Raw genomic sequence first — 19554 nt, 5'->3', positions numbered from 1 at the left:
ACAGACTCTAAATGAGACCTTATTCTTTTTTAAAAGAAATGAGAAAAATGACAAAAGATATAGACCAACACAAGTTAGACTACTACGTTCAAGTGCCTATTCTTCCCTGAATCCTTTCCTTTCCATCCACTATGGATTTCACAGAAAGGAGCTCCTATATGCCTTCCCTTAATCCTGAAGAACTCTATACCAAACTCAAACTGTTTGGAGCAAAGGGTGAAGAGAAGGTAATTTGCAATGAATTTATTTCACTAGCATGACAACTGAGGTATTTTAAGTGAATTGCATAATTCCAGCTAAAATGATCCTCCAACCCTGCAGGTGTGGCTTAGCACTCCAGGTCAGGGTTTGACTCCTGGTCAGGGCACATGCATAGCTTGTGGCCTCGATCCCCAGCAGGGGGCGTGAAGGAGGCAGCCCTTCAATGATCCTCTCATCATTGATGTTTCTTTCCCTTCCTCTCTCTGAAATCAATAAAAATATATTTAAAAAAAAAATAAAATGAGCCTCTATAACAAACTATATTAAGTACAACTTCCCACACCAAAAGTAGTTGGAGGCCTTAATGCAATTCTTCTATAATAACTTTAAACAAAAGATTTCAAAGAAATGTTTCTACAACTTGTTTGCCATTGTGCTAAGGAAAAAAAGGGGGGACCACAACCCAGCAGTGGGTAAAATACACTATAGAATATCACTTACTACCTATATGACTCAAGAATTGAACCTCTACGCCTCAGTTTTCTTATTTGTAAACTAGAGGCCCAGTGCATGGATTCGTGCACTGATGGGGGGCGTGGCCTGCAGAGACTGGCCCGCTGTGGGAGCACCACTCAGCCCAGCAACTGTGGACCTGCCCTCTAAGTGGCTGCTGAATAAGGAAATTAGTCTGAGGTGATATTTTGGGGTCATGTCTTGGGTAAAGGTGTGCTCTGTGTCCTGGAGGAACCTGGCGGAGAGCTTTGCACCCCAAAGCCACTTGGTGAATGTCCTTGATATGTGATGCCAGGTTGGTGACACCATCGAGGATGTTCAGGGCAGCTGTGCTCCAGGATCCTCAGCCATCAGGACCGCCTCCCTGGGGGATCCAGTCACGTCCTCTCTTGCCATCCACCTATGCCAGCTCCCTGCACTCTTTCTAGAACAGCAGTCGCCAACCGGTGGTCCACAGACCACTGATAGTCTGTGAGGCCCGAAAGGTTGGCGACCACTGTTCTGGAACACACCTGAGAGGGCCTGCACCAGCTGGTGGGGTCAGGCCAGGGTCTGGACGGCCTCAGGTATTTGATAGGTGCAGACACTCGGCCTCACCCTGGGCCTGCTAGTGGCTGCTCCCGCTGCAGGAGCAGTAACTCATCCCAGTCAGCTGAGCAGCGCTCCCCCTGTGGGAGTGCACTGACCACCACGGGGCAGCTCCTGTTTTGAGCGTCTGCCCCCTGGTGGTCAGTGTGTGTCATAGCGACTGGTCGACCAGTTGTTCTGGTCATTCCACGGTTCAGTCACTGGGCTTTTATATATATAGTAGATAGATAGATAGATGGGACCAGCACCTATCTGCCTATCATAATAACTGTAGGTATAAAAGATACTGCATCCCACATGCACTCTTGTATCTCATCAGTCACTGATACCCAGACTGACTCCTTCCCTTTGCTGGACAGTGCCAAATGACATCTATACAAATTCTTACGAATTCTGATCTGACACAAAATGCTGATATTGGTGAGGATAACAGAAAACCATAATACACCACTACAAGAAGCCATGCACAAACCTGTTTAAAAGAGGACTGTCAATTGAAATAATATAAACTTCGTATTTGAAACTTGTTTTCCTAAACTTGATTGTAACCTTAAAACATTTTACATTACCTGTAACAACTTGTGAAAGAGTATTTTCTAAGCAACTATCAATAACCAAAAAATTCACAACTACATTAGAAAATTATTTTTCTAGTTTCTATGGAAAATGATAGTATAAATTATTTGAAGCACCAAAGTACATGCAAAATATGAAGAGAATATTACTGATGCATCAGGCAGTTAACAAAGAATATCATTTTTCCTGAACTTTGTGATATATAAGGTATCTGTGTCAGCTTTAAAGTTTTTAAATTTATTGTAATTTATATTTTCATTCTACGTAAATATTTATTTTCATGCTCAAAATATATGCAAAATGCATCTCATTAACATGGCAGTATCTTGTAATTTATGATAGGAAAAAAACATACTGATATCTTCATTTCAAACAGAAACAAATATAAGACACCAGCTTGCAATTCTCCTCTCCAGGAAATCTTCAGTGCCTAGCAATTTATTCATTCATTAAGCCCAAGCTATATATGCCTCCTCTACTGAGCACTTGGACAGTGACAAGAGCCCAAGGAAATGAAAATACAGTGGAGACCACCATTCTTTAAAGTGAAAGTACGATGTTTGAAGTCTGAGAGGCAGGCAACTGTGAAGCATGGAAAATTATGGAGACGTGTGCAGGGAAATCCCAGTAGAAGGTAACCTTTTGACCTTTTAATATACGTATATAGAAATGAACAAAGTTTGAGAAGTGAACAAAGGGGAAGAAGGATTTTCCAGGCAGGAAGAAAAGGTAATGGGCATGGACTAGAAAGTGAAATCAAATTTTCATTCTATAAATAATGTATTAGTCAAGTTAGAATAAACAGCAATATTTTGCTGTAAAGTGGCTTCCTCAAAAGTATGAAGTACCTCAACACTTGAGTGGATTTAATTCTTTTGAATATTATTCAAATTTCCTTAAAACTTGCCAAATATTGCAAATCCAGCAATAACTGGGTAGCTTAGTCAAGGAAACTGAACAGAAGATCCTAACAGTCTTTTTTTTTTTTGAGCATCAACATTTTATTTATTTTTTTTAACCTTATTTTTATTGTTGGCACTATTACTATGTCCCCATCCTCCCCGCACTTTGCCCTCCTCCACCCAGCCTGGCACCCCCCCTTCACTCCGGCCATATGTTCTTTGGCTAATCCCTTCACCACTCTTGGTTAGAGAAGTAAAGCAAAAGAAAATAGCAACAAAAAAGGGCAAAGATCAAAAGTTCTAGGAGTACATTATAAATGTAGATTAGTAAAGTTAAAGAATAGAAACATTGTATTCACAATGTTAAAATTATCTCCATTCTCAAAAGTTAACTATAACTTCAAGACCAGTTTGGAACAACTGTTACAGCTTCCTTAGATGGCCACGTAAATCTACAGCACCTCGCTGGGATTATTGGTGGGGCTCTAACAATTACTCCTATCAACACACACACACACACCCCCGTTTTGTTTTTGTTTTACCCATCAGTGGCCCCCTCAGCTAAAAACTCTTGAGTACTGCCCAGCTGTCAGTGCTCCTTTTAAAAACGATTCTTCCTGAAAACTTCCTAAGAATGAACTCTACATATTATGTAATGCACAGAAGCGAGTGAAATCCCCTAGACAGCGTGCGGCGTTCAACCAAGCTGCAAACCACCGGGCCCCCGCGGCCGACTTCGCCAGGATTCCTTTTCTGTTGTTTTAATCGGCCCGGGGCAGCGGCCTGGGTTGGAAGGCGGAGACTGGGATCGCCTGCCAAGTCCCGGTACTCGGTCGCGCAGAGGCAGCGCCCGCAGGTTCACGCCAAGTCCATCCCCCACCCGCTTTCGCCATTCATCGCGCCCCGCTCCCCTCCCCCATCATGTGACCGCAGCCAGGACGAGAGGCTTGTTTTTCCCCTGCGCTCAGCCCCACCGCGCACGCGCCGCGGAGCCCATTCATTCGAACTGCGTAACAATGAGCCCGGGGGCCCTGCGGCTCCGCGAGCTCCCCAGCTCGGATCGCGCTCCCCTCGCACCGGAAGGAGGCTGCGCCTCACTGGGGTCCCCCGTCCCCGGCCGGTCCCCACCACGGGCCAACCTCCGGCCCTCCGCCCACGCGCGGGGAGTTGAAGTCAAACTTTCCTGAGCAGCCCCGGCGCCGCGTCGGCCGGTTCCCCGGCCCAGGGCCGCCCCGTATCCGCACCCGATCGGGCCGCCCACCGCGCTACCCGGCTCGGAGCAAAGTCCTCACCAACTCTTCCCCGCCCCCGCCCCCGAGCCCGAGCCCACCCCGCTCCCCGAGCCGCGCGGCCGCGAAGCCCAGGTGAGCTCGCGGGGGACGCAGGTCCCGTAGGTCTTTCACGGGCAGTGACTGGATGGTTCATGGTCTCCACCGTGAGGGCAGCCTCTGGAAGTCGAGGATCACGGACCCGAGCTCCCCCGGCCGTCTGCTCCCCTCGGGATCCTGCCCCTCCCTTCCCCACCCCCACCCTCTCCCGAAGTGGAAGACAACAAACCCGCCGCGGAGTGCGGGCAGCCCCGGCGAGGGCGGTCCTGGCCGCGACAACACCGCCAGCAGCTCGCGTAACCTCTCTCCGACTGACGCCTGCCTCCCGGCGTACCTTACTGCTCCCGCCGCCGCTCTTACGCCTCAACCGAAACTTTCCTACTTACCAAACCCGTCGCCATTACCAAGTCTTTCAAGCTTCGTCTTCCCCCTCCCCTCAACCCCCTGGGGGTTGAGCCTCCGCCCAGCTCTTTCGCCCTCTTACTGGTCTGCAGAACTGCCGTTCAATCTTTCCGTTTCCCCATTGGGTGATACCTTGGCCTGTCTCGGGGGGCGGGCTTGTATTGACTTTTGTGTTGTGTTTACTGGAGGAGATGGCATGTCAGTCACTAGAACGAGCGCTTCGGATTGGATTGCTGCGGAGACTCCGGGGACCAACGCCAAACTTTGCACCCGAAATGGATTTTGGGTTTGTAGTCTTAGCCTTGGCTTCGTACCTCTGGGAACCAGCGCTCCGGAGGAACCGGTCGGACTACATATCCCAGAGGTGCTCGTACAGCGCCGTCTTGATAGTAAACAAGAGTCATAGGGACACGTGTATCAGCTGGTTTGTTTTGGTGTCTGGGACAAAAGGGAGGAGGCGGAGGAAGGGAGTGTTTTAAAGCTTTGGCCCTTTCTCTTACTCTGGTCCCGTCCTAGCACTCAGAACGGCTCTAGTCTCTCGCAGCACCCGTTCCGGCCGCAAACAGCCAAAGGGGCTCGTTGCTCAAAGTTTGGCAGCTGGCCAAGGCATTGTTTCAGCGCTAGGGGAAGGAGATGACTCCACACGAGCGGAAGCAGTGCGGCCTCAGGAGGGACCTACTCACCCACAAATCTCGGTCCCAGTCATAATGGGGACTATAAAGGTGGTGCTAGGCTCCCGCGGAAAAAACTAGATTTTCTTTATTCTGAGCCTTCCTTCGTCTCTCCCAAGACAGTAACTTTAAGATTTCTTTGCCAACTCAGTGCTAGTACACTACCAAGGTTTGTTGCGGCTCTATGCCAGGCACTGCAAGATTTGGGAATGGGCGGTTGAGAGAGAAGCTTAGGGTCTGGAGAATTTACAAAGGTGTAAAAGGGGTGGCGGGCGAGGGCGATTACTATTTGCTTTGAAATTGAGGGAAGTCAAAACGGTGTTTTCCATATCGATCAGCTTGCTCATTGGTTACGGTAATACAGAGGAGTATCATGTGACTTAAACTGATATAATTTGTAAATCATTATCTAAGTTTCTCTGGTGAGTTTTTGATAACCATTTCCCCCTCTCCCTATGGCTTCCCATTGTTGAAAGAATGTCTTTCCACTAGGAATTCCTCCTTAAATTACTAATGCTCTGCCTGACTCCCAGAGGATGGCTTCTCTGCTTTACAGTAACCTTCACTTCAAACATGGCTAGCCATCACAGCTACTATATAATTGATGTGTTTACCATTCACATTATGAAGCCACTATAAAGCCTTTTCCCTCTGAACCTTTAGTGTTTAATCGTTTAAGCTGTGCTTTAGGTTTCATATTTTTAGATCATTGTATGTATGCTTAAAGTTTAAGAGGAGGAAAACAACATTAGCAAGAAATCAGTAAAGTCAAACGTTTGAAAAGAACCTGAAATCATAGCTAATTATTTCTTTATTAATTAATTACATTTCTTGACATTTTAGATCTGCCTGAAAGCCACATAACAAATCAAGAAACCCAAAATTACACTCATATGTTGAAAAGGGTTTTCAAATTCTTTTAGGGATTCCTTGTGTGGACCAAAAAAAGGGCCACATACAAATCTGACAAGCTCAGGGGAGGCCAGCATGGCAGGCCTTACAAACTCCGAGATCTAAAGTAACCACATAGCATGGGCTGAAACTAAAACTTTCTAGCAAAAAGCAGGTCTTGGAAGGTAGGCATGTCCTAGACCCACATCTTAACTGATAAAGGTCAATCTTTACCTTAACTAAGCCTCTCTATTGTCTTTTCACAACGCAGAAAATATACCTTTGGAATGACTAATTTCCCCCTGCTCCCCAACTCCCACCCATCAGAGCACAACCACCAGAGCAGAGACCACAAATCCCTTCATGGTGATTGTTTACTGTTAGCTATTTTATACCCACCCATCTAAAAGAAGATGTCTATTCATTTTACCTTTTAAAAAATATACATATTTTTATTGATTTCAGAGAGGAAGGGAGTGGGAAAGATAGATAGAAACATCAATGATGACAGAGAATCATTGAGGGGCTGCCTCCTGCATGCCCCTCACTGGGGATCAAGCCAGCAACCCAGGCATGTGCCCTGACCGGGAATCGAACCGTGACCTCCTGGTTCATAGGTCGATGCTCAACCATAGAGCCATGCCAGCCGTTTTTTTGTTTTTTTCTTACCTTTTATCCAATTTCAGAGATTCCCCCGCACACTCATCTCCTTTGCTTTCTCCCACCACCCTAATCTGTCACCAATTACGAGTAATTTCATGTGAGCCCCCCTCTCGCCTCCTCCTGTGACTGTAATATGTAAAATAAGGTGCATTCTCTGGAGCATTTTCTCAGTCCTTTGAGATTTTGCTTCCCAGCAGTTGTCATCAGTTTGGCTCAAATAAACACATGAGAATTCTTACAGGTTTGGATTTATCTTACACTGACACCTGTTTGAATTCGTAAAGTGAATTATTTATAAAATAGTCCTTCCTACCATGTGATCAGAGGTTTATTTTCTGTATTCACAAATAGTAATCAAACATATATTTTTTTGAAAATAATTCAGAGGGCCAAAAAAATGCCAGACTTTTCCCCTGAGGAAAAAGGACAGGATTTGAATGTATCATCATTCAGAGGTTAAGAGCGTGAACCAAAAAAGAACTCTGTGTCCATGCAATTCTGTATATCCTTATTTTCTTCCTCTTCTGGTTTTTTCAGTAGAAGTTCATTGTGCTTTAGAATTGAAAATATAAACTCCAGCCCTAGCTGGTTTGGCTCAGTGGATAGAGCAGGGGTGGGCAAACTTTTTGACTCGAGGGCCACAATGGGTTCTTAAACTGGACGGGAGGGCCGGAACAAAAGCATGGATGGAGTGTTTGTGTGAACTAATATAAATTCAAAGTGAACATCATTACATAAAAGGGTATGGTCTTTTTTTTTTTAGTTTTATTCATTTCAAACAGGCCGGATCTGGCCCGCAGGCCGTAGTTTGCCCACGGCTGGGATAGAGTGTTGGCCTGCAGACTGAAGGGTCCCAGGTTCCATTCTGGTCAAGGGCAGCTGCCTAGGTTACTGGCTCAATCCCCAGTAGGGGGCGTGCAGGAGGCAACCAATCAATGATTCTCTGTCATCATTGATGTTTCTATCTCTCTCCCTCTCCGTTCCTCTCTGAAATCAATAAAAACATATTTTTAAAAAGAAGAAAATATAAACTCCAGTGTTAAATTTCTTAATAAAAAGAAAAACCCATAGAATTCACTTCACCATTTAAAATTAAAACCTGAGATGTTTATGTCTAACTCCCTCCATGAAATTAAAAACCTTCCCCTCCCCCCTTACTTTAAAAGTTTTTTCTTGAGGAGAACCAAGATGGCGGCATAGGTTAACGCCGGAGTTTGCTGCTTTGAACAACTACTTCAAAAGTAAAACTAAAAGACGGAACGGACATCACCCAGAACCACAGGAACGCTGGCTGAGTGGAAGTCGTACAACTAGGAGGAAAGAGAAACGCATACGGACACTCAGAGGAGGCGCAGTGCTCAAGTCAAATTCTGAGGTGCGGAGTGCGTGGAGCGGGCTGGCGGCAGAGGGCGCGGTTGGCGTTTTCAATCGGGAGGGAGTCGCAGACTCTGAGCTCCAGATACAGGTGAGTCTTTAGGGACCCAGACTCAAATGGGAGAAGCAGGACTGTCTGGCTTCAGTCAGAGCGAGTGCAGCTTTCTCTCTGAGCTTTGCAGCGGGTGCTGGGACTCAGAGAGGCAGAGCCCCTTGGGACAGGACTGAGAGCCGCCATAACTGCTCTCTCCGGCCCACCCTGTTGATCCTGTGCGACCCGCCCTGCCCAAGCCCTGCACAGAGGCATTTGCCGGATAGCCTCAGGCAAAGGCTAGATTAGCACCTCCCTAGAGGACAGAAGTTCTCTCACTGCTGACACAGCTGATTCTCATAGCCACTTGGCCTGGAGGTCAAACCCTCCCTGGGATTAGCTACAACAATCAAGGTTTAACTATAAGACTGCGAACAAAGACCACTAGGGGGTGCACCAAGGAAGCATAACAAAATGCGGAGACAAAGAAACAGGACAAAATTGTCAAAGGAAGATATAGAGTTCAGAACCACACTTTTAAGGTCTCTCAAGAACTGTTTAGAAGCCGCCGATAAACTTAATGAGATCTACAAGAAAACTAATGAGACCCTCGATGCTATATTGGGGAACCAACTAGAAATTAAGCATACACGGACTGAAATAATGAATATTATACAGACGCCCGACAGCAGACCAGAGGAGCGCAAGAATCAAGTCAATGATTTGAAATGCGAGGAAGCAAAAAACATCCAACCGGAAAAGCAAAATGAAAAAAGAATCCAAAAATGCGAGGATAGTGTAAGGAGCCTCTGGGACAGCTTCAAGCGTACCAACATCAGAATTATAGGGGTGCCAGAAGATGAGAGAGAGCAAGATATTGAAAACCTATTTGAAGAAATAATGACAGAAAACTTCCCCCACCTGGTGAAAGAAATGGACTTACAGGTCCAAGAAGCGCGGAGAACCCCAAACAAAAGGAATCCAAAGAGGACCACACCAAGACACATCATAATTAAAATGCCAAGAGCAAAAGACAAAGAGAGAATCTTAAAAGCAGCAAGAGAAAGAAACCGAGTTACCTACAAGGGAATACCCATACGACTGTCAGCTGATTTCTCAACAGAAACTTTGCAGGCCAGAAGGGAATGGCAAGAAATATTCAAAGTGATGAATACCAAGAACCTACAACCAAGATTACTTTATCCAGCAAAGCTATCATTCAGAACTGAAGGTCATATAAAGAGCTTCACAGATAAGGAAAAGCTAAAGGAGTTCATCACCACCAAACCAGGATTATATGAAATGCTGAAAGGTATCCTTTAAGAAGAGGAAGAGGAAGAGGAAGAAAAAGGTAAAGATACAAATTATGAACAACAAATATGCATCTATCAACAAGTGAATCTAAGAATCAAGTGAATAAATAATCTGATGAACAGAATGAACTGTTGATTATAGTAGAATCAGGGACATACAAAGGGAATGGACTGACTATTCTTGGGGGAGAAAGGGGTGTGGGAGATTCGGGAAGAGACTGGACAAAAATCGTGCACCTATGGATGAGGACAGTGGGTGGGGAGTGAGGGCGGAGGGTGGGGTGGGAACTGGGAGGAAGGGAGTTATGGGGGGAAAAAAAAGAGGAACAAATGTAATAATCTGAACAATAAAGATTTAATTAAAAAAAAATAAAAAAAAATAAAAGTTTTTTCTGCTAAGTTTTACTGAAAGCTTTGTAAGGGGGTGAAATACTTCCTCTCTCTGTGGCCTTCAGGCTAAAAGCTCCAGCTATAGATATCCACTCTTCCCTTGATATATAAGAAGCCTGAATTTTGAGCTCTCTTAAGATGGATTTGAGTATTGGTTCTCTCATCCTCTTGAGCTTCTTTACTCCAAATTCTGATGTACTGAATACTGGCCTATCTTAGACGCATGGGGCACACAAACCGAGTACCTGTAAGAGCCTTACTGGAGATATTCTTATTGATAGGCACTGTGATGGGAATGTCATTGGAAAGGGGATCTTTGGCTGGTCTGCCAGGGCCAGCCTGTAGTGTGTGAGTTCCTGAATGCGTGCAGGAAAAATTTCACAACATGAGTCCAGATGACTATGAGGGAACATTTATTAAAGCTGGGGATGTAAAACAAGAAAGGGCTTAGCATCGAAGAAACAACAGGACAGCCTAGGCTGGGCTGCCCTCGCTCTCCAGGAAGTCAGAGAAAAGGGGACCTTGGGGACAGGGTCAGGGGATAGCCTGTGACCAGCTGCTGCTGCCCATTGCTCCCCAGGTTGCATGCCTCATGGGGTTCCTTAGAGTTTAGGAGGTGCATGCCTGTGGGAAAGGAGGGGAAAGGAAGGGCAGGGACTGCTTCCCAGAGGGAGAGCACCCACTGGGTCCTTTGTCTTGAGGCTTTGGTTTCTCTCCTGTAGCGGGAATCTTAGGGGAGGTCTCAGGGAAGGGTTTTGCCGGATAGTCATCAGTGTTCTAGGTGTGGTCTTCACTGATTGCTCAGTGTCAGGGCAGAGGTTATAGTCATTGCAGCTGATCCTGGTGTCGCCCACCTGGTTTTGTTGCTTTTCTGGGTCTGGAGCTGGAATATAGCTGAGGCCTAGATGTTATCTCTAAGGAGGTGACCTTCGGTATCTGCTGTCAATTGCTGACCAGTTTGTTCAGCTATTTGTCTCCATTTCCCTATTTCACTCCGCCTGGCTTACTGGCCTGTCCCAGGAAGCATAACTTTAACCTCAGATCAAGATATTATATGTTATTATAAGTAATACTTTATCTTTTAATAGCACTTATAAAGTTGTTTCTATTTATTCATTCAAAAATATTTTATTTAGTTCCCATTATTTGTTGATCACTTTGCTAATAGATAAGGATACAAAGGTGTTTTCACATATTCATTTTTTTCCCAAGTCATTGAATATAAGAGCAAAATTCTGATAGTTCAGACACAACTCATTAAATATCAGCATTAGAATTCTCACGGAGCCAGGCCAGGCCAGCATGGCTCAGTAATTTGAGCGTTGGCAGAGGGTCCCGGGTTCAATTCCTGGTCAAGGGCACATACCTAGGTTGCAGACTCAAGGGCATGTACCTGGGTTGCAGATTTGAGATTTGATCCCTGGTTGGGGCGTGTGTCGGAGACAACCAATCAATGTGTCTCTCTCACATCAATGTTTCTCTCTTCTCTCTCTCCCCACCCTCTTCTATTTTCCTCTGAAAATCAATGGGAAAAAATATTCTTGGGTAAAGAACCTCAAGATGAAGAACCCAGCACACCTCACCTCCTCCACCCCTGGCTTCCCCCATAGGCATGCATCTCCTAAACTCTAAAGAACCCCATGAGGCTTGCAACCAGAGCAGCCATGGGAGCAGTTCGTCCCAGACAATCCCTCTGAACCTGTTTCCAAGGCCCTCTTGTCTCTGACTTCTTAGTGAGCCAAAGCAGACCAGCCTAGGCCCATTTCCCCAGCCCTTTCTTGTTTCTCTGTCCCCAGCTTTAATAAACTTCCTCGGAAATTCTCCTGGCCCGGTCGGCATGGCTCAGTGGTTGAGCGTCAACATATGAACCAGGAGGTCACGGTTCGATTCCGTGGTCAGGGCACATGCCTAGGTTGCGGGCTCAATCCCCAGTGGGGAGCATGCAGGAGGCAGCTAATCGATGATTCTCTTTCATTATTGATGTTTCTATCTCTCCCTCCCTCTCCCTTTCTCTCTGAAATCAATAAAAATATTTAAAAAATAAAATAAAATTCACCTGAACTCCTGTTGTGAAATTTTTCCTGCAAGAAGTCAAGAACCCACACACTACCAGCTGGCCCTAGGCTGACCCACCAAGGGCCAGGTCCCCTTTCTGGCAACAACTGGACTATGTTTCTCTCTCTCTCTCTCTCTCTCTCTCTCTCTCTCTCTCTCTCTCTCTCTCTCTCTCCCTCTCTCCCCTCACCCCCATCCCCTTCCATTTTCCTCTAAAAATCAATGGGAAAAATATTCCAGGGTTGGCGACGGCTGTCCTATAGGACTGTTATTGAGAGGGGCTTGTGTCTCCCCTGGTTGCTAGTGGAAGTGGGGTTCTTGGGGTACCGCTGAAATAAGCATTTCCAGAGGCCCCCACAGGGGGATGAGATAGAGTAGAAAGCTTTATTTCTGTAGAATCACACCCTTTAGTCTACTCATAAAAGAAGTGTAGCTGGGGCCTCAGGTAGAGAGAAAATCAGTCAGTGTCTAGAATTTCCATGTTGTAACCAGGTCCAGTCCAGTTTAGCTAGTCTAGCTTGTGTTTCCTCGCTCCATTAGTCCATGGCATGTGGGATCTCCAGGGCTGTGGGCCATACAAGTGAATGCAAGAGTGCCAATAGTCAAGAGCCACACAACAAGAGCACAAGAGAGTGAATTCCTGTGTTTAGGGGATTATGTATTCCCAATTTTCACGTGCTTGCAGTGGCCATGCCCGTTCTGGCCAACCATCACTGTCCCCAGATGTGACTGACAGGAAAGTGTCTTCCCTATCTCACTCCAATTTTACTGGGCATGTATCTATTTTCCCTTTGTTGGATTCCTTACCCTAATATTTTGCAAGGAATAGGCCAGTGTTCCCTGGGAAGTGTGAAATTACAGCTTCCTGGTGAAGCTGCCTAAATGACGTACCTCTAATGTCTGACATTCCCTTTGAGTCTTTCTTATTAATAATTAGCTCATTACAACAGTATCACTATCTTCTGACTTTTTTGAAAAGCTAATGACCACATTAGTGCATTATGTATATTTAACATCATCGTCACCAATTCCTGAGTGAGCATTACAAAACCAGCCAACTCCTAAACCAGAGCAAAGATCAAAGAACAAAACTAGTAAGATCTCCTTGGAAATCTTCACATATGTAAATTCTACTTTTTCTCTATAACAGGTATATGTAATTAATTTTTTATGGAAATTAACTTTTGTTATTTTTTATTTACAGATTACATTCAATACTTTGTATTAGTTTCAAGTGTACAGCACAATGGTCAGACAATCATACACATCACAAAGTGCTCCCTTGATATTTCTAATACCCAGCCGGCACCACACAGTTGTTACAATATTATTGATTATATTCCCTATACAGTGCTTTCCATTCCTCACCCCACCTCACCCCGCCACCCATGACTGTTTTGTAACTAACTACCAATTTGTACTTCTTAATCTCTTCACCTTTTCACCCAGTCCTTCACCAAACCCCTTCCCCCCTGGCAACCATCCATCCATCTATTCTCTGTATCCATGAGTTGGTTTCAATTTTGTTTGTTCATTTATTTTGTTATTTAGATTCCACATATAAGTGAGGTAATGTGGTATTTGTCTTTCTCTGACTGACTTACTTCACTTAGCATAATGCTCTCTAGGTCCATCCATGCTGTTGCAGATGGTAATATTTCATTATTTTTTATGGCCAAGTAAAAGTGTATATATGTACCACAGTTTTTTCAGACATAATTAATTTTTATCTGTTCTTTGGATGTTTCCATAATAAAACTGACGTTTAAAACAGTTTAGCCCAGCCGGCATGCTCAGTGGTTGAGTGTCGACCTATGAACCAGAAGGTCACGGTTCCATTCCCAGTCAGGGCATATGCCCAGGTTGCAGGTTCAATCCCCAGTGTGGGGTGTGCAAGAGGAAGCCAATCAATGGTTCTCATCATTGATGTTTCTATCCCTCTCCCTCTCCTTTCCTCTCTGAAATCAATAAAAATATATAAAAATCAACACTAATAAAAGAGAAAAATGGTAATTGGCATACGAGCTACCCTTTTCATTGGCTAATCAGGGCTATATGCAAATTAACTGCCAACTAAGATTGGCAGTTAACTGCCAACAAGATGGTGGTTAATTTGCATATGTAGGCACAATGCAGGGAGGCGAAAGGGAAAGCAGGAAGAAGCCCCCTGCCACTGACAGTGATCAGAAACCCAGGGGGGAGCTAAGAGCCGCCTTTGCCCTGCCCCCCAGCCATGATTGGAGAATCAGGTGCCTTTGCCGCCCTGGCCAGTGATAGCAGGAAGTAGGGGTGGAGCCAGGGATGGGAGCTGGACACGGTCGAAGCTGGCAGTCCCGGGAGCTAGGGGTCCCTTGCCTGGGCCTAAAGCGAAGCCCACGAGCGTGGGGCCGCTGCAGCTGCGGGTCCCCGCTGCCCGGGCCGGACGCCTAGGCCAGAGGCGTCAGGCCTGGGCAAGGGGCCGATCCTGCGATTGGAGGGTGATGGGGGTCAACCCCTGAGGGCTCCCAGTATGTGAGAGGGGGCAGGCTGGGCTGAGGGACACTCCCCCCCACACACACACCCAGTGCACGAATTTCGTGCACCAGGCCCCTAGTAAATAAATAAAACAATTAGTTTAGCCCTGGCTCGTGTGGCTCAGTTGGTTAGAGCATCACCCAGCCTCCTCATCTTATCTTCTCTGACAGCTATGAGTCTATTTCTGTTTTGTTTGTTAGCTTGTTTTTTTCATTGGATAAGTGAAATCATATGGTATTTGTCTTTCTCTGACTGGCTTGTTTCACTTATATAATTTTCCAGGTCTATCCATGCTGTCCCACAGGGGAAGATTTCCTATTTTATGGTTGAGTCGTATTCAGTTGTGTAAATGGTTGAGTGTCAACCTATGAGATATAGTGGAAAGCTTAGCTTTCTACATCCTCGCCAACACTTGGTTGTTGATTTATTGATGGTAGCCATTCTGACAGGTGTGAGGTGATATATCATTGTGGTTTTAATTTGTATTTAATCCTTGATTAGTTACGTTGAGCATCTTTTCATATATCAGCCATCCGTCCTTTTTGTAGAAGTGTCTATTCAGGTCCTTTGTCCATTTAAAAATATATATATATATATATTTGTATTGCTTTCTGAGAGAGGGAGAGAGAGATAGAAACATCAATGATGAGAATCATTGATTGGCTGCCTTCTACTGGTGATTGAGTCCACCACCCAGGCATGTACCCTGACTGGGAATCGAACTCTGACCTCCTGGTTCATAGGTCGATGCACAACTACTGAGCCACATCGGCTGGGCTGCCCATTTTTTAATAGGATTGTTTTATTTTTATTTTTTGGTGCTTTTATAAGTTCTTTATAAATTTTGGATACTAACCCCTTATCAGATGTATTGGCCCACCACATAGAGCAAGGCTTACTTCAGCAGGGCTCTGGTGCCCACTGAGCTTGCTCCTTGAGTGTGTCTTTTGTGGAGGTAGTTGGGTGGTGGTGCTTCGACCTGGTATGAAGCTATCTCCTGGATGCACTGGTTCTCAGGCCACCTGGGAGGTGCAGGCCAAGGCCAGCCACTGCCTGTGTTCCGCCTGGGGCCACCCTGCATACGCTACAAAGCCATTTGCATATAGCTGCTGCTTGTGCTTGGCTTGGAGGTGCCCAGGCAAGGCCAAGCTATAAACAAAGGCCAGTTGCTACTAGTGCCAGGTCTGGAGCCACTTAGCAAGAGATATGGGGCCTGCTGAAGCTAGATGCTGCTTGTTTGAGAGATTTTAAGAAAATCTAAAACATGAGCCAAGACAAGCCATTCATATGGGAAAGCCACTGGAATCAGCTTGGGTGGGCTTGAAAGTTGGGTGGAGAGGAGCCTCAGGAATCACCAGCGAGGGGCAGTGTGAGCCAGGTTGATGGAAACTCAGATATGGTGCCCGTAGGCTGATTCTGTGGGGAAAGGCTCATCAAAGGAACAGTGGCTTCCACGGGCACTTTTGTCTGGGAAAAAGCTGTTCCCCAGCTCTCCCCCCACCGATGCCAAACAATTCAGTTCCTCTCTGTATATCTCTCATGCTTTTCAAGCTGCTGCCTCCATAATGGAGTTCAGGGGGTGTGAGTCCTTTAAGAGGAACCGCCTGGGACTGTAGCAGCGTCAGTCTTCCTTAGCCTCAATCCCCACTGGTTTTCACAGCCAGAAGTTATGGGGGCTTCTCTTCCTGGCACTGGCACCCTGGGCTGGTGGGCCTGGTGTGGGACTAGGATCCCTCGCTCCTCAGGGGGGACTGCCACAGCTGAGATATCCCTCCTGACATTTATCTGCCACCTGTGGTGTGTGATGAGCCCATTCTGCATCTCTGCCTTTCCTACCAGTTTCTATGTGGCTTCTTCTTTAATTCTATAGTTGTAGGACCTTCCATTCAGCTGGATTTCTGGCAGTTCTGAATGATGGTTGTTCTCGAGTTTAGTTGTAATTTTTATTGTGATTTGATTGCATAGTTTTAGTTGTGGTTTTGGATGAGGTGAATACCTTGTTTACTTATGCCACCATCCTGGCTATAAATAACTTCACTTTTTAAAATTCTTTTTTCTTTTTGCTGCTTTGATTGGGTATTTTCTTCAACCTTGTCTTCCAAATTGCTGATTTAATTCCTTGCTTTATCCAACCTGTTCATTCCTTCTAGTGTATTCTTTATTTCTGATTGGTTCTTTTTATGGTTTCTATGTCCATTTTTATGTTTACTCTCTCTTTGGTTAAGTTCTCATCTATTCTTTCTCTACGTTCCTTGAGTATTCATATAACCATTGTTTTGATCTAGCTTTTTTTTTGGAGATTTCTCCTGTTCTTTCCTTTGGTGCACGTTTGTCTCCCCATTTTGGCTGCCTCTTCGTGTTTGTTTCTATGTGTTAGGTAGATCCCCTATGCCTCATAGTCTTGGGAGGGTGGCCTTATGTAGTATGTGTCCTGTGGGACCTCATGGCACAATCTGTTTGATCACCTGCACTGAGTGCTCCAGGAATGTCCTTTGTGTGGGTTATGTGAGCCCTCCTGTTGTAATTGAGTCTTGATTGCTATTGGCCCATTTGTGTGTGATCCTCAAGTTTGGCTGACTGTGAGGATCAATCCTGACCACAGTTTATGAGCTGTTGTATAGGTGCTGGCCACTCAGAGCAGTATTTGCCTCAGCAGGGTCTGGTGCCTGCCAAGATCTCTATTTAGATAAGCTGCTTGTGAAGCTAATTGGATCCTGCTCTGATATTGTCTGAAGTTGTCCACTGGGTGTGCTGGTTTGGGGGCTGATTGGGAGGGTCATCTCTGGGGCAGATGAGTGTCAGACACTGCCTGTGACTGACCCTGGGGATTGTTTGGAGCTACAAAGCGATCCAGTTTGTGGCGGCCTCTGATGGGCCTAGGTGTGCGTAAGAAGGATCAAGCTGTGCATCAAGTTTGCTTTTAGAAGCACTGTACCTGGGGCAGGTCAGCAAAGGTCCCTAGGAACCCTGAGGTCTGCCTCTACCATTCTCTGCCTGCCAGCTGCCTGATAGGTCAGTCACTGGAAGAGCCTCTGGCAGTACTCGTGTTGCATGCAATAGGCTCTCAGTGAGTCACTAAGTAGGGTGAAAGGTATTCTCCAGAAGCAGATGGGTTCAATCTTGTGCCAGGGCTGGGTCTAAGGCCCAAATGTCCCAGGGTGTATACCAAGTCTAGCTGCTACCTGCTAGGTGCTCACACCCCTTTGTGGTATTGCAGCGTCTCAGAGTCATCAAGGTGAGGCTAGCAGAGTTTATCAGGCCTAAGGAGACCAAGATTTGACCTTGTGAAGGGAAGGCTTTGTACTGGTCGGGCATGTGACAGGAAAATTTCCCATCCCAGAGCCATGCAACTCAGTCCCTGTCCCAGATTCTATCAGTAGCCTGATCTCAGCAGGGAGGGGCCCCTTGGAGTCAAGAGAGTGGGAGGTGCCTGTGAGGTTTGGGGGAAGTTGGTGTGTGTGACCCCTACCCGAGAGCCACACAACTCCGTCTGTCCTGGATTCTTCTGCCCAGACTTCAGTAGGGTGGAGCCACCAAGAGTCAAGAGAGTGGGGCCACTGATAGCTGGGCTTGGATGCAGGCAGGAAGGACCAACCTGTGCACTAAGGTCAGCTTTTACCAGCACCACACCTGGGGGGCAGTTCAGCAAAAGCCCCCAGGCACCCCTACAAGATCTGTCTTTGCTTGCCTCTACCTGCTGGCTGTTTGTTAGACTCAGCCACTGAAAGAGCCTCTGGCAGAGTTGGGATGCGGGCACACATGGATCTCCCATGAGGGAGATGTGTCAGTCAGGTTCAAGGGAAAGTGGGTGGAACGGCCCCCACCTCAAAGCCACACAGCTGTCACCGACACCCGCTAAGTCTGCCCAGAACTCTACCCACTGGCCAACGCTACTGACTTCTCAGCGGGGCCTAAACTCCCCAGGGTGGGGCAAGTGGGCTTCCAGAGTGCGGAGCTATTGCTTTCCCCCGGCTGATGCCACAGGGACTACAGTGCTCCACCCAAAAAAGTTGGAATCTGTGATATAGGTGAATGACTTAGCACAGGGATCCTGGCCAATGTCACCTTAGCTCCTGCCCCAGAGCACAAACCCCTCTCCTCAGATGACTCTAGTACACTCTGCCCTCGCTCTGCCGGAGCCCCGGGTGACTGCGAACGAAATTTTATGTTGGCACTTTACGAGGTGCCTGTGTCTCCAGTGGACTCTGTCTCTCCCTGATGGACAGAAACCCTGCTGCTTTTCACATAGGATACTATGTGGGCATCTCTTCCTGGCTATGGTGCTCTGGACTGCGGAGCCAGGATGGGGTTGAGACCCCACACTTCTCAGGGGAACCACACACACACAGCTGAGATATCCTCCAGAACCTCAACTCCTGCCCTTGGGAGCACGGCCAGCCCTTTTCACATCTCCACCCTTTCTACCAGTCTCGATGTGGCTTCTGTAAATCCTTGGTTATAGCACTTCTCTTCAGCTAGCCTTCAGTTGGTTATTCAGGATGGCTGTTCTTTAATTTAGTTGTAATTCCAGTTTGGTCTTGGGAGGTGAGTATAGCTTCCATCGACTTCACCATCTTGAAATCCATAATTCTATTTCTCCGTCATGTATTAATCATTCTAGGTATTAACATAGATAAATATCAGAATCCCTTCTTCAGTTATTGAACAAAGCCTTGGCTTATCCAGATTTATTATTTACTCCTCTAGGCTTACACATTATTTTCTTTAAGAATGCCAAAGGTCATCTAATCCTTGCCAGAGACGTAACATTTCTTGAGAAAAGTAGGGCAAATTATATCATTATTTTAAAGATGCTTAGAAAGGAAAAGGACTCAGCACTTAATCTTACATATTTCAGTAAAATGCATAGTCCCTTGTTTCATGCACCATGTTTCACTGGCAGCATTTTTGAGCATAGTAAATGGTCTGCTACCTACAAGTGTAGAACAGTAACTCAAATACAACTTGTGTCACAGGTTGTATTTATTTATGTTAAAATATACGCACCAAGCCCTAGTTCATATGGATATGCAGGAAGCATATACACATACTTTATAGTTATTTAAAATAATTAAGGGGAGACCTGGCTAGTGTGCTCAGTGGTTAGAGCGTTGGCCTACCCACCAAAAGGTCGCAGGATTA

The 19554-nt window shown here is 46.0% G+C and overlaps 2 protein-coding genes across 4 annotated transcripts in view; one reads left to right on the top strand and one right to left on the bottom strand.

Moving 5' to 3' along the window:
- Window positions 1–4597, bottom strand: part of HBP1 (HMG-box transcription factor 1) — a 34345-nt gene extending 29748 nt beyond the window's left edge. Inside the window, exon 1 of one of the 2 annotated variants that reach the window (XM_059655695.1) lies at window positions 4495–4597. In XM_059655695.1, coding sequence (XP_059511678.1) covers window positions 4495–4509 — 15 coding nt within the window. In that variant the 5' untranslated portion in view covers window positions 4510–4597. Of the gene's footprint in view, window positions 1–4337; window positions 4469–4494 lie in introns of those variants that run through there. The other variant, XM_059655697.1, reaches the window with a different exon arrangement.
- Window positions 1–19554, top strand: part of LOC132211130 (ubiquitin-conjugating enzyme E2 R2-like) — a 920533-nt gene that overhangs the window by 382338 nt on the left and 518641 nt on the right. Inside the window, exon 3 of one of the 2 annotated variants that reach the window (XR_009447418.1) lies at window positions 6176–6192. The exons of the other annotated variant lie outside the window; for it this stretch is intronic. The gene's annotated coding sequence lies outside the window, so the exon portion shown is untranslated. Of the gene's footprint in view, window positions 1–6175; window positions 6193–19554 lie in introns of those variants that run through there. 2 annotated transcript variants of the gene reach the window in all.

This window comes from Myotis daubentonii, chromosome 10 (assembly GCF_963259705.1).
Source record: "Myotis daubentonii chromosome 10, mMyoDau2.1, whole genome shotgun sequence".
In the NCBI taxonomy this organism is placed as follows: domain Eukaryota; kingdom Metazoa; phylum Chordata; class Mammalia; order Chiroptera; family Vespertilionidae; genus Myotis; species Myotis daubentonii.
The sequence above is the reverse complement of the archived record's forward strand: the minus strand, read 5'-3'. Positions and strand labels throughout refer to the sequence as shown.